The 15,173-nt window shown below is 35.2% G+C and overlaps 1 protein-coding gene across 9 annotated transcripts in view; it reads left to right on the top strand.

Annotated features, from left to right (window-relative positions):
• SPAG9 (sperm associated antigen 9) overlaps nt 1–15,173 on the top strand; it is a 126,574-nt gene that overhangs the window by 78,357 nt on the left and 33,044 nt on the right. For all 9 annotated transcript variants that reach the window (XM_070560716.1, XM_070560715.1, XM_070560714.1 and 6 more), the window contains 5 exons: nt 3,567–3,774; nt 4,335–4,434; nt 7,110–7,231; nt 13,631–13,688; nt 14,726–14,878. In XM_070560716.1, coding sequence (XP_070416817.1) covers nt 3,567–3,774; nt 4,335–4,434; nt 7,110–7,231; nt 13,631–13,688; nt 14,726–14,878 — 641 coding nt within the window. The remainder of the gene's footprint in view (nt 1–3,566; nt 3,775–4,334; nt 4,435–7,109; nt 7,232–13,630; nt 13,689–14,725; nt 14,879–15,173) is intronic.

The raw sequence follows: 15,173 nt of genomic DNA, 5'->3' as shown, positions 1-15,173 counted from the left end.
CAAATTTGTTTGGAACTTATTTACTTTTTTTCCTTATAAAAGTAGCACATGCCTATTGTTTAAAAATTTGAAAAAAGGAAAGTAGTATAAGCAAGGAAAAAATTTTTATGTACTATCTCTAGTCACTTTATATACTTAAAAAATAGTTTTTGAGACCATACTTCATATATAGATTTATGTTCTGATTTTTATAATTTTTTCTACTTCAAAAAATATGTATAAATAATGCTAATAAGGGCAAAGAAAAAGCAAAAATCACTCATTATCCAACTACCCAGTGGCAACCACTGTTAAAAATGTCATATATGTCCTAACAGAGCTTTTGCTAGCCATATTTTTTAATTGATCATGCTGTGCAGAACTGTTTTAATCCCCAATCTCTTTCCATTTTGAATATTTTCCATCTCAGTAAATATTCTTCTATTACATGGTTTTTAATTGCTGCATAATATTCTGTATCATGGATTCTGTATCTGTGCGTGGATATCTGTATCACATATAATAATCTGTGTCATCTGTGTCATTGTTTAATCTCCTATTTTGGAGCATTAAGTTGTTGGCAGTTTTTTGCTGTTATAAATGACATCGTGTATACATCTCTGATTGTTTCTTTAAAAGTATAGTATTTTTTTCAATTTAATATTTAAGCATTTTCCTATGTCACTGAAAATTCATTTTAAGTAAGTATTTTATGCTAACATAGATATACCATTTTATTTTTCTTTTGCTAGATTCAGAATCTCAGAGGATGTTTGTTTTTGGTAAATGGATCATTGTCTGTCTTGGATATATGTGTTTCTTAAAATGGTGATGAGCAATAATATAATCAGCTGACCAGCTATTGTACAAGTCCAAGTACAATATAAATTGTCAGAAATTGAGAATATCAAGGGATTTACTAGAATGAAGGTCTTCAGCAAACAGTTGTGTTTTATCCATGTCTTAGAGCTCAAGCCCACCAGTAGAACTAAGATACTCAAGACTCTTAGTGAGTAACTCCTTGCTGGGCCACATTCTGTGACTTTGTACGTTTCTCATCACTTAAGGGAGGAAAAAAACCCCTAAAGCCTGGGATAAGGATGAGCGGGGTTGGAGGAGCACTGTTGAAGGAGAAAGTGCTCTCAATTTGCCATAGCAAATATAATTCATTTTGCGTGACATATGTTCTCATCTGGTAATTAATTTTACATTAGTTCAGCCACTCATGGTAGTGAAATTTGTGCCACATCAAAATGCGTCATAGTAAATTAATATTAAGAGACGATACTGAGGATGAAACATTTTAATGTTGTAAAACTAAGAGTTTTGGTGATGAAGTTAAGTTCTCCAAGTGTGGTTACTTTCATTGTAGTTGGTGTTCATCATAGCATGTACAGTTGACTGTATGTCAAAAAATGCTTTCTTGTACTTGAATAGCATTTTAAATTTGAATTTGAACTCCCTCTTACTTCTCAGCACCTAAAATAACCTAAATCTCTCAGATAGTGTATTGTAAAGCTGTGCAGTGGGTATGTAATTTTGATTGCTATGGTATTAGTTTTGTTTTTTTTTAAATTGCTTGGATTCTGTTCCAATATTTTTATAGCTATAATGTATTTTTAACAATGTTCTTCAAAAGTTCAAAAAGACAAAGTTTTAAAGAGGGAAATAAAAATCAGTAATAATCATCGCCCACCATAGCACAGCTTAATTTTTTTTTTTTTTTTTTTTTGAGGAAGATTAGCCCTGAGCAAACTACTGCCAGTCCTCCTCTTTTTGCTGAGGAAGCCTGGCCCTGAGCTAACATCCGTGCCCATCTTCCTCTACTTTATACATGGGATGCCTACCACAGCATGGCATGCCAAGCGGTGCCATATCCGCACCTGGGATCCAAATCGGTGACCCCTGGGCCGCTGAGAAGGGGAACGTGTGAACTTAACTGCTGCACCACTGGGCTGGCCCATAGTATGTTTATATATATATTATTTTTTTGTTTTAGGCCAAAAGCATACATTTAAAAATTTTCAAAGGGGCTTGCCTGATGGTATAGTGGTTAAGTTTGCACACTCTGCTTCAGTGGCCCGGGGTTTGTGGATTCAGATCCTGGGCATGGACCCACAAACCGCTCATCAACTCATGCTGTGGCAGTGTCCCACATACAAAAAAATAGATGTAGATTGGCACAGATGTTAGCTCAGCGACAATCTTCCTCAAGCAGAAAGAGGAAGATTGGCAACAGATGTCAGCTCAGAGCCAATCTTCCTCACAAAAATAAATAAATAATAGAATTACAAAGTTGTGCATAATGCATTATTATAAATTGTAATAATAGCTAACATTTTAAATGCTTAGTATGTGTGAACACATTGCTAAGTCTCTATATAGAATACCTTATAGTAATCCTATGAAGTAGGTACCATTATCTCTATTTTACAGATCAGAAAACGTGGGTCTAGAAAGAATACATAACCAACCTAAGGTCATATGTTTAGTGAAAGGTAACCTCACTAAATTTACCATAATCCTTATTATTATTATTATCATCATTGCTAGTAGTAAACTTTTTGTCAAGTTCTCTTTTTCTAAGACCTAGGTACTTTGCTCTAAAAGAACTGCCTCATTATTGGTAGCATTGGACAGTTGTTTTTCATTATTTTGGAATCACAAACCCCTTTGAAAATCTAATAAAAGTTGTAGATTCTTTTCCCAGAAAAATGCATTGTACACAAATTTTTGCATAAAATTTCAATCTGAGCATGTACCTCTTGAAGCCTACCTGTAGACCTAGAATAGTAGTTATGTTAATGAGTATATAAATCACCTGGTTGCTTGTTAAAATGCCTATTACCTGATCTCTAAGTGCTTTAAATGATCAGGATGCAGGATGTTTTAAGGACAGTGTTTACAGAACTATTGGACTCACTGCTGTTTTAGAGTAACTACTACAGGGAACACACTGTGTTTTGAAGCAGTGTTTATTATCAGATGATTGTACAGTACCACAACTGCTGTTAAAAACTCCAATGATGGGGCCGGCCCGGTGGTGCAGCGGTTAAATTCGCGCTTTCCGTTTCTTGGTGGCCCAGGGTTTGCCCGTTTGGATCCCTGGTATGGACATGGCACCGCTTGGCAAGCCATGCTGTGGCAGGCATCCCACATATAAAGTAGAGGAAGATGGGCACGGATGTTAGCTCAGGGCCAGGCTTCCTCAGCAAAAAGAGGAGGACTGGCAGTAGTTAGCTCAGAGCTAATCTTCCTCAAAAAAAAAATAAATAAAAAATTTTTAAAAAACTCCAATGATGATGTTAATTTATAATTTTGTTGTTAATACTGACAATCTACTTTTATCTTCAAAATTTCTATTTAGTAGAATCTCATGTATGGAAAAATATGATTTACTTAAATGTTCCCCAATTGTTTGAAAATAGTCTGCAGAGATTGTTTATTGGTTTCCTTTGGTAATCAGTGACTATTACTATTTTTTAATAGAATTTTCTCTCAGCAAGTTTATTTCTTAACCCATTTTTAAAATGCTTTAAAATAAAGTACTCATTTAAAAATTTTTCTGTAATTATTTTTATTTGTAGGATGAACTTTCTGATGTTAGCCAAGGAGGATCTAAAGCTACCACTCCAGCATCGACAGCTGCTTCAGACGTGGCAGCAATTCCTGCTGATACTCCCTTAAATGAAGATGGTGAAGGATTGGTGAAAGCTGTGGATACACCAGATAAGTCAGAGATAAGCAAGCATATTGAAGTACAGGTAGCCCAGGAAACCAGACATGTATCCACAGGTAAGTGACCCTAGTTCTTTACTTACTGGCAAAGTATTCAGTAAATCCAGATGATGTGGGTATGAGAAAATACATCTTTGGGGTGTTACTGCTTGAGATTTATAAAATTGTACTTAATTGTAAATAAGCTTATAAGAGTTGATGATTAAATAAAGTTTTGGAGAGAAAAATTGAGAGGGCTGGGAGATTGGACAGCCTGAAAGTCAGGAGGACAGTCTTTTTCTGTCCCCTGCCTTAGATCATTCATTAGTCTTTGTCTTTAATTTCTCTATATTCCACCTCTTAAATTGGAATGAAAACAGGGAGTTCTGGCCTGGGATGCACTGCACTGTGTCCCAAGAATCACAAATGAAAACTTTCTTTGGTTATTTGTTAGTTTCTGATATTGACTGTTAATTAAATATGTGACATATTGTCTAACCCTGTGTTTCCTAGATTCCACTCTTTTAAATTTTTTTAATGATCAAATGATGTATTTACAACCATAGAAGCAACAGGATTTTCATATCAGGAGAGTATGTGGTATATGCATTATTTATGTCATCTTATCCTTTCCTAAGGCTCTGCTGAAAATGAAGAAAAGTCAGAAGTTCAAGCAATCATTGAATCCACTCCTGAGTTGGACATGGACAAAGATCTCAGTGGATTCAAAGGCTCAAGGTACTGTAAATGTCTATTCCATTCTCCAGTCTAGACTGTTGTCATGTTTGCTCTGGTCCTGGAATTTGCCCTCACTATCTTATCTTTTCACCTCTCTCTGTATCTTCTGTTTCCTGGATCCTATGTCATCTTGCTTCTTGATTTATGCCTTTGTTTTGACAGAACATATTCTTGCTAGCTTTCTGGGCAAAGTCTTCATGGGAGTAAATTTTTTGATAACTTGAATGTGACAAATATCATTTGAAGACATGATTGATATTTTGATAATTTGGCTGAATACAGAATTCTAGCTTGGAAAACCTTCAGAAGTTTTCCTTTAGAATTGTGAAAACATTGCTTCATCGTGATGTTGAGTTTGAAGTGTTGCCATTTGGATTCTTGCTTTTTTGTATATTCTCTGCCAAAGCTTTTAGGATCTTCAGTTTGGGTTCTTTTCCTCCTTTTTTTAGAATTCATGATGATGTGTTGATGTATCTTTTCTATCTTCTTGTATGTAGTAAGTCCTTTCATCTGGAAATGCATATCTCCTAGTACTGAGAAATTTTCTCCTTATTCTTTGTATTGTTGTCTCTTCCTCTCTCTTTCTGGAACACCTATTAGGTGCATATTGAACATCCTGGACTATCCTCATAATTCCTTTTTTCCTTCTTCTCCAAATCTCTCCTATTCTTGGTCTAATTTCTGGATGACTTCTTCAACTTTATCTTTCAGTGCTCATTGATTTTTTTTGTTTTTCTTGGATGGCTACTTTTTATAACATCTTGCTATTATTCTCTTATGGATGCAACATTTATTTTGGAAAAAATTAGGTTTTTCTTTATAAGTTTCTGCTGCTGCCTGCGTTGTCTCCTTTTGCTCTGAGTGCCTCTGTCACAGTCCATTTGTTTGGGGCTTTTTATTTTATAATAGAGGGCTTCTTTAAATGTCTGGTGCTCTGTGCCTGTTTTGCTCATACTTGAGTAAATGACACTGATTCTCCAGTTTCCTGCCTATGACATTTAAACTTGGCTTCCATTATTCAGGGTGCAATACTGGGAGAAGGGAGGTCTCTCTGTTCTGGAGGATTGTATCTAGGTCTCATATTATTTCTTGTGCTGTCTTTCATCCCATCCTTCTGTTTTTATATCCGCCCTTACATGCTTCTCTCTGCTGATTGCTGGTTCCTTCAGTTCCTGGGCCTTTCAAGGCTTCTGGCAGCACACTGACTTCCTCCCTAAACCCCAGTGGCTTAGGTTTCAGTTTTCTTTGGTCTGTTAAATCAATTTCTGTTGTTTCCCTGTTCGTTTTCCATTTTAGAGAATTTTGTTGACATTTCACCTGCTCTCGTTTCTTCTTCTATTCCCTATGTCCTTGTGGGTATATATACCTTTTTAGATTCTTTTTACTGTTGTTTTAGTTGAGTTTCTGAATTATTGGGTGATAAATGACTATGTTCAGTCCACTATGTTTAACTGGAAATCCTATGCAGACTTTTTTTCTATTAATACAACATTAATGCACAAACATACACGTTTCCCCTTTCCCCTCCACACCCCTGCAAAAAAGGGCTTATATATATGTTTTGCAACTTGGTTTTTAAAAACACCTTTATATGATGGGTTTCTTTAGTTTATAAAGCTCTATTTTAATGTTTTTAACTCTATAGTTAAAATTTTCAACTTTTATGTATATCCATAATTTATTTCATCTGTGCCCTATTAATGGTCTATTAGGTTGCTTCAACTGTTTGACACTATAAAATTGCTGCTCTGACCATGCTTTTACATACATAATTGCCTTGTTGTGACAGGGCTTTTGTAGAACAATTTTTGACATCGCATTCTTGGATCTGTGGTTATTTACATTTTAATTAATTAATTAATTAATTAATTTGGTGAGGGAGATTGGCCATGAGCAAACATCTATTGCCAATCTTCCTCTTTTTGCTTGAGAAAGATTCACCCTCAGCTAACATCTATGCCAGTCTTCCTGTATTTTGTATGTGGGTTGCCACCATAGCATGGCTGCCAATGAGTGGTATAGATCTGTGCCTGGGAATTGAACCCGGGCCACTGAAGTGGAGTGCACCAAACTTAACCACTGTGACACAGGGCTAGCTCCTCATTTTAAATTTTAATAGATACTGTCAAATTGCCCTTAAATGAAAAAGAAAATGACCATGCCAATTTATGACCAGGCAACATATAACATGGTAGTTAGGACCATGGATTCTGAAGCCTAACAGCCTAGGTTTGAATTCCACCTCTTTGTCTCCTTTGCTGGATGATCTTGGCAAATTCCTTAACCTCTTTAGTTTCCTCATCTGTAAAATTGGCATAATGGCAGCACCTCCTTTGTAGTGTAGGTGTGAGGATTCAGTAAGATAGTTTGTGTAAAGCACTTAGACCAACACCTGGTACAATGCAGAATGGTGCTCTCTGTTAGCTGCCATTTATTGTTCGTGTTTGCTGGGATCTCACCACAGAAACATTATTTTCTTTACCAATTCTCTCTGTGGAGTTTAATGGGAATTTCTTAGGAGACCTTTGAGAAATCTTTCAAAATTACATTTTGTGTTAAATGTAAATTACAGGTAAAAAATTCCTAGGTAACTTAGCTTTTGTATTCAATTTACACTGTTAAGAAAAAGTCTTTGTAATATTGATTTGTTTGGTTTTGTTGTTTTTGTTGCATAGCACTCCCACCAAAGGCATAGAGAACAAAGCTTTTGATCGCAATACAGAATCTCTCTTTGAAGAACTGTCTTCAGCTGGCTCAGGCCTAATTGGAGATGTGGATGAAGGAGCAGATTTACTAGGTATGATAGCTTATCTGAAGAAGTATCATACTGTTTTTAAAAAGATTTTTTAAGTGATTTAATTGAAATTCCTTTAAAATGTCCGTACTGCCCAGTGTTACAGTTATTGCACTTTTAGGTAATTAATAGGAATGTATTCTTTGAAATCATGAAAGTTTTAAATGAAAGCATCTTTGTATATGGATATGCCTACAATTGAATTGCATTTAAATTTGTATTTTGATTCATATAACACAATTTATTGAATTCCTGCTATATATTCCGAGAGCAGTATTACACATAAGGAACACAGTGCTGTATATATGGGTGTGTGGGTGTGGGTGTGTGTGAGTAGATGTGTAGATATATAGATTGATGGGTAGTTAGTTCCTGGCTTAAATAGATTTCATTAAATACTGTTGACCTTAATTAAATAAAAAATTATAACACTTGATTTTTCTGAGATTTCACAGAGTATTCTGTTTTAGCGCTATGGGAAATATAATCATTTTAGAGTTTGTGTTGGAGAACACCTGGTTTGGAAAGAATGCTGCCTTTGGCTCTTCCACTATTGTCTGGTGACCTTTGCTTGACCTCTCTGGGCCTTAGTTTCTTTGTGTATAAAATGAAGGAGCTGGACTCTAGTTCAGGGATTGGGCAAACTGTGGCTCAGGGGCCAAGTCCAGCTCACCTGCTATGTGTGTTAATCAAGTTTTACTGGAACACAGCCACACTCATTTGTTTACTTATTGTCTATAGTTGCTTTTGCACCACAACAGCAGAGTTAAGTCTGCAACAGAGATCATATGGCTTACAAAGCCTAAAACATTCACCATCTGGTCCTTTACAGAAAAAGTTTGCCAACTCCTGCTCTGGGTGATCTCTGAAGTTCTTTTCAACAGTAATTACATGCTTCTGACTTGTGTCAATTGGCTTTGGTGTACCTTTCTTATAACTTAAGACTTTATAGAAATTGAAAACCTCACGGTATTAAAAACCATTGCCTTTGCAATAGATACTGGTCTCCAAAAAGTTTTTGTATGTATTAGTGTATTTATAATACAGACTATACTGTTCTCAAAAGGTGCTGTTTGTCAATTCTTCTAAATATAGAGTGGCCTTGCTTGCATTAATTGTATGTTAAGTTTATTGGTTATCAGTTATGTCCTTGATAGTTTAAAGTATTTTTTGAAGGAAACACAAATTCTGTCTAAACAGAGCTCACAGTATATCTAGTAAGAGAGATTGAAAGTATGTAAGTAAAAGCTTTCTGAATTAGACATAGATTCCTACCGTTAAAGTCTGAGTAATTGGAAGCAATTGAATGAGCTTGGATTTCTCAAGGAGGGCTAAAAGAGCAATTCTTAAGAAACACTCTGTTTTTACATTTAAGTTTACACTTTAACTTTACTTAACATTAAATTTTGCATAAAAAGTTCCTTTTTAGATTTGATTGGTTTAAGAAACTGACTTCCTGGCAAAATTGAGGGGCACATGCAAAAAATATTAGAAAGAAAAATTTGAAATGTTTAAAATTATATTCAAATTTATATACAGTAGAATTCACTCTTTCTGTTGAATTTTTTGAGTTTTGACAAACGCACAGTTGTGTAACTACTATCAGAGTCAAAATATGTCACCCCCCCCGCAAAATTCCTTGATGCTATCCCTCTGTATGTAACCAGAATGAAGTACTTTTTTTTTTTTGAGGAAGATTAGCCCTAGCTAACTGCTGCCAATCCTCCTCTTTTTGCTGAGGAAGACTGGCCCTGAGCTAACATTCATGCCCATCTTCCTCTACTTTATATATGGGACGCCTACCACAGCATGGCTTGCCAAGCGGTGCCGTGTCCACACCCGGGATCCAAACTGGTGAACCCTGGGCCTCTAAAGTGGAACATGCGCACTTAACCGCTGGGCCACCGGGCCGGCCCCCATGAAGTACTTTTTAATATAGTTTGTACACTCTACTGCCTCATAATCCAATATTGAATAATATAATTTTTGAGGTTAGTGGCCTCAAACTTTCTTTTTTGTAAGCCACATAGTACTTAGAAATAATTGTGGTCTTTTAAATCAAGTATTTTCTAAAAGCTTCCATTCTTTGTCAGAAAATTAAGCATAATAAATAGGGTAAATGTAAATTCCTGGTATTCTGGTTTCCTTTCCACTTTGAAAAGAAGAAATAGACTGTAAACTACTCCCCCCCCCCTTTTGAAGATATCAATATATTTACCTCTAGAATGTTCCAGATTAGAAGATTTTAATATGTTATCTTAAGTGTAGTGACTTATGCCTACATAAATACTTTTTGGTCAAAGATGATAAGTGAATTTCCAAGGCCCGTATTTGTTCTATGGCTTCTCTTCCGTACAATTCAGAATATAGTTAAACTAACAAAATTGTTTCCCCAAGTTTTTTAATTGACCTTGGGTTGATAAATAAGTACAAAGTCCATTTCTATGATTTCATTATTCATTTTTCTAATTACTATATTATTGTAAAACTCTTCTCTTGTTCAAAAATATAAATTTTTGCAGTTATTGTACATGCACTGAGTACTTTTTTCTAATTTCTTTTTTCTGATTTTAATAATTTAAAAGAGATAACCCCCCACATGCAGTTTATTCTGTATCTTGATTGGAGTCTCATCCCTTGACTTTCTTATTTTCATTGATCCCTTTCTCCATTTACTTTAGTCACTTCCCATGGCCACATTCTAGAACTTGGAAATCGCATTCATACATCCTATGATTGGGATTTTCTTTCTCTTGATTATCTTCTATATTTTCAACTTCACTATCTTCACTAACTTCTTCCTATTATCGTTTAACACATTCAGGTCTTTTCCATTTAAAAATAAAAATGCTGGTCTCCTCTGACTCTATCTTCAGTACCTTTCCACTCTACTGCTCACCCTCCTCCCGTATCTAGTCACACTTTTATGCAGCAGTGTTGATGAGGTGTCTGTTATGTGCCTGGCACTATTCTAGATGCTTGTGATACATCAGTTAACAAAACAGACCCCTTGAAAGTATGGCTACTTTTACTGGCCAGGTTCCCCAGTCCCCCTGCGCCTCATCAGACTGCAGTCTGGCATTCTGCCCCACACTCACCTTACCTGAACAACCTTCTTTTTTGCTGTATCCAGTGGTTTGTTCTCAGTTATTTCACGTGACTTCTCAAATAACATTTGTCTTTCAAACTGTCTTTGCTGGGCTTCTGTGATATCAGACCTTCCTGCATTCTTTTCCTGCCTCTGACTATTCTTTTTCAGTTTTCTTTGCAGGATCCTCTTCCTCTGCCCATCTTTCAGATATCAGTGTTCCTGTCCAAGGCCTACTTCTTTGTTTGGGAAATCTTCTTTGCTCTTGTTTCTTAGCTTTCATGGCTAATTGCTCCAAAGTCTTTATCTCCATCCAAGATTTTTTTGTAGAACCCTGGGCTATTACTTCCAAGCAGCCCACTAGATACCTCTAAGGTGATTTGGGGGGCTTTATACTTGATACCTCTGAAGCTCGGTTCATCGCCATCTTTCTTGTCCTCTCTCCCAAGACTGTTCTTATACCGACATGTACTAACTCAGTAATGAATGTAAATGAATGAGCTCACCATCCACTCAGTTCTCCATCCTAGAGCTCTTTTTCTCCCCTCACAACCAATCATGAAGGCTTATTTGCTCCTTTTCTTAAAAAAAAAAAATCTATTTATCTATCTCTATATGTATCTCCTTCTTGCCTCTGCTTAAATAGCACATCCTTCTCCAAGAATTCTGCTTTGATCCCCTCGTTAAAGCTTAGTTGTCCCTGAAATGTATGTTCTCATGGGACTGCGTTTTATTTATTATGCCACTCTTCATACTCTACTGTAATTTTTTATGTACCTGTCTCCCTGGATAGACTATAAGCTCAATGTGGCCAAGACAACTATGTCTTTTGCTCACTGTTGAGTCTGTAGCACACAACATAGCAAGTAAACGAATGGATCGTTAAATAGTTCTAACAGTTGTATTTCACCTCGAAATCTGTGATTCTTTACCTTTTGGAGTTAAAACTCTTTTACAGGAGAATTTGTAAGAAAGCAGTGTACTTTTGGGAAAATGCACATACAGAAATAGGTAAAATTGTGCATACTTTCTCAAGGGATTAACAGGTAATTCAGAAGCCCATTAATGAACTTAGCTTGAGAACCAATGCTAAAATCCGAATGAGACATCATTAATTTTAAAAACTGTCAGGCAGTTTTTTGCTTATTTTAATAGGTAAAGTTTCCAAATATGTTAGACCTAGATTTCTGCTTGGTTGAAGTCTTGAATAGAAACGGGGCCACTTCAAGTTATGTTTTTCTTATACTTATGAGTTAGTTTTTATTGATACATTTCAAAGTGAAGATTTTGGACAATCCTATTAATTATATATTAAATTTATATATTAGATTTTAAGAGAACTCATCATTGGGAATGTCTAAACTTTAAAAACTACATTATAGGATATGATTCCCATATAGTATATATTCCAAAATTTTTCCCTCTTTAGTATTTACACTTTATTGTATTTAGTTAATGGTTTTTCTACATCTTTTCAATTTTATTGTCTCCTCTCTCATTTTGAAATAAATGAGCATAGCTCTTGCTTTCTGAAAACAATCTAATTGAGATTCTCATTCATTTTTCTCTTGGGCTGCTCACCCAGGGGAATATTCTGGTGTGTATGCTTTTAAATACTTTAATGTTACTGCTTTTTAAGCTAGGCGTTTTTGGCTGCTGTTCTTATTTAATGCTTTCTCATCATTTTTTTCTGCTCAACTATTTTTTTTTTTTGCCCTGCATATATTTTCAGCTTTTATGCTTATCTCCCTATATGTTTGAGAGTTTATAGCAAACATAGTCATTATGTAAGCTTTTTTCAACCAATCTAAACCCGATTTCTTCTGACTCTGTAGCTTTGTTGAAAAGTTAACATTAGTATTTAAAGCAAATATTTCAACATATGTTGCCAAAATTCATTTTGGAATTGGAATTTAGAAACTTTTTTAGTTTGTCTTTGTTTGTAGTTTTTAGAGAATGCATGGATGATTCAGTAAGCTACTATTTCTGATATTTAATTCTTCATGGTAGAAGTACCCTGATCTTTGAGAATATTTGAGATAACTATAATACAGACAAAATATGAGTCCATATGTGAGCGTTGAATTTTTAGCATTCCTAGGTTGGTTTTGTTTTGAATTATCTTTAAGTCTTTTGAAATATTATCCTTTTTAAAATAAAGGGGCATATTAACTCTTTTACCTTATGTAGTTTTCTTTAGAAATATTTCCTTCCTGTTTAGCTGGGTTATGAATATTACTTCTTCCATTGTATGTGATTTTCCAATATTAACTTAGGATAAGTGAGTGGTGGCTTTGCTTTTTTTGTTTTTGTAACTTTTTGAGATATATTCCTCAGTGTATTTGTATTGTTTTATTTCTTCACTTTCTTAAGAGTAGCAAATTAAATAGCTTTCTTCTCTCTAAAGATCACTACATTGGATCTTGCATTGAATGGTCTACCTGCCTGCCTTACAGTACTCATTAAATTATTAAACACGATTCTGTAAAGTGACAACTGAACATTATCATTTCAGAGATGGCACTTTGAAGGAAACTTAATATTATTGATCTGGGGTTTTCAACCTAATTATATTCGATTTTATTGTGCAAAAGAATTGATAAAGCATTTTTTTAGGTATAACATATTAGAGCATCCTTATGAAGGAAATCATCTTAATTTCTGTCTTTTGCACATCTTTATGCATTAAATCATAGCATTGTGATTCCAGATGTTTTTCATATCATGCATAAAACTTTACAGATTAATGATCTATTTTCATGCTGTTTCTTACGTAAAACATTTCTTGTTCTTTGTTTTTGCTTTACATGGAATGCATGGGCTTTAAGACCATAATTTCTTTGGTAAGGTTTCATCTGCATTGGGGTTCTGTCTTTCTTTGGCCTTGTTTCTGCCTGTTCTTTATTAATAAGGCCTAATCTTTAGGCAAAGGCCACAGTACCAGCTGTGATTTGGAAACAATTTCTGATCCATATATGCTATTCTTTTCTTCCCCCTAAATATTGCTACTTTTTAGAATATTTGGCAGAAAAGTCTTGATCCTTTTGAAATATTATCTATGAGAAACTAAATATAGACTAGCTAAGTTATAAAGAATTGACTAATAAAATCTTTAGCTTTATTTTTTGATGGATAATTATTTATAATTTTATAATCCACTCAAGTAGATACAGCAAATGAAATTATAGACAAAATGAGACTACTACAGGACAGATAAAATTTATGAAATAAAATTTGCAACTACAGCTTATTACAAGTTTATATAATTTTTGATAAATTTATTTTCAAAGTTTTTATCCTTTTTCTTTTGATAGGAATGGGTCGTGAAGTTGAGAATCTTATATTAGAAAATACACAACTGTTGGAAACCAAGTAAGTATGTACAAAATTTTAACAAGGATTAAAAGATTCTGAATTTTCTTCTTGTCCAAGTCAGTGACGCTCCTTCAGTTTAACACAGCGCTAATGCAGTCTCACTACCCCATCTCATTCCCCTTCTCTGCGTGTGGGTTTGTGCATGCACGTACATGCAAGCAAATAGGTAATGGGACAAATTTCACTGATGGATATGTTTCATGGCTTTGTTTATTGCAGAAACAGATTTTCATCTCCTTTCTACTCTACACGTATCCATGCATTTCTCTTAATCTTCTGGATGTGTCCTATGAGTTTTTTTGCTCCCTCGCCTTGGTTGTCTATTTTCTTATCTCTTCTCTTGGGGTTTATTTTATTTCTGCATAAATGTTTTGATCTATACCCAGCCTGCCTCTTCAGAGCTCTCCTCCGTAGTTGTATGTTCTCAGGTACAATTTGTGGGGTCTTAGGCCCTCAAACACATTTGAATCTTGTTTAGTGGGTAAGGTCCTGAGTCGTGTGGAAAAACAGATTGGACTGCTTTGTTAATTTGCTGTATATCCAAACAGAATGCAGCTATAATGAGGTCCTATGCCCACTAGACCCAAGAGGAACTAAGTCGTAGATTTTTTTTCAGTTTTTTTCCAGTTTAGATTTTGTTCTCATTAATTATTAAAGGTAAATTCAAGGATTAATTTTAGGTAATTAATTAGGTAATATCTTTTTAGAATTTACTTACAACACTACCCTTATGGATGCTGTTTTTTAAAAGTTTAATCTTACTTAATTCTGACATTTTTATTTGTTGGTGGTCTGCCTTGCTTTACCTGTTTATTCTTCATTTGATAAGCGGGAAGAGTAAATACTTAGGCTGTTCCTCTCTATTTTTTTTTTTTTACCTTTGTCTGCAAACAACATCAGGTAGAATACCTCTAAAGTATTCAATTATTATTCAGCTTTATGATTATGTAGTTACTTTAGTCTACAAGAGAAAAAGCTGAAAGATGGCAAGGATATTTGTTTGTAATGATGCACTTGAAATATGTGTTTCTTAGAAATGCTTTGAATGTAGTGAAGAATGATTTGATAGCAAAAGTAGATGAACTGACCTGTGAGAAAGATGTGCTGCAAGGGGAGCTGGAGGCCGTGAAACAAGCCAAACTGAAGCTGGAGGAGAAGAACAGAGAGCTGGAGGAAGAGCTTAGGAAGTAAGTTTTCGTTATGTTGTTCTGAACCAAACTCTCTTTGCCAGGCTGCCACAAAGGGGTGTAGGGGTACCCTGGGACCCATGCCTTCTGCCCTCTCGAGCCAGGAAGGGCCAGGCGCTGCCTGGCATGGACTGAAGTGCCTGGCTGATTGCCTCTGCTGTGAGCAAGCCCCTCCACTTACTGACTTTTCTCATTTTGTGTATGTCATGATGTGAAAAAAGTTAGGACTGTTCCAATGTTGCTAATAAGGAAATTGGAAACATTCATTTTTTTCCTTCACCCAGCTTTCTGTTGA

Source organism: Equus przewalskii, chromosome 10 (assembly GCF_037783145.1).
Source record: "Equus przewalskii isolate Varuska chromosome 10, EquPr2, whole genome shotgun sequence".
Classification (NCBI taxonomy): Eukaryota; Metazoa; Chordata; class Mammalia; order Perissodactyla; family Equidae; genus Equus; species Equus przewalskii.
The sequence above is the reverse complement of the archived record's forward strand: the minus strand, read 5'-3'. Positions and strand labels throughout refer to the sequence as shown.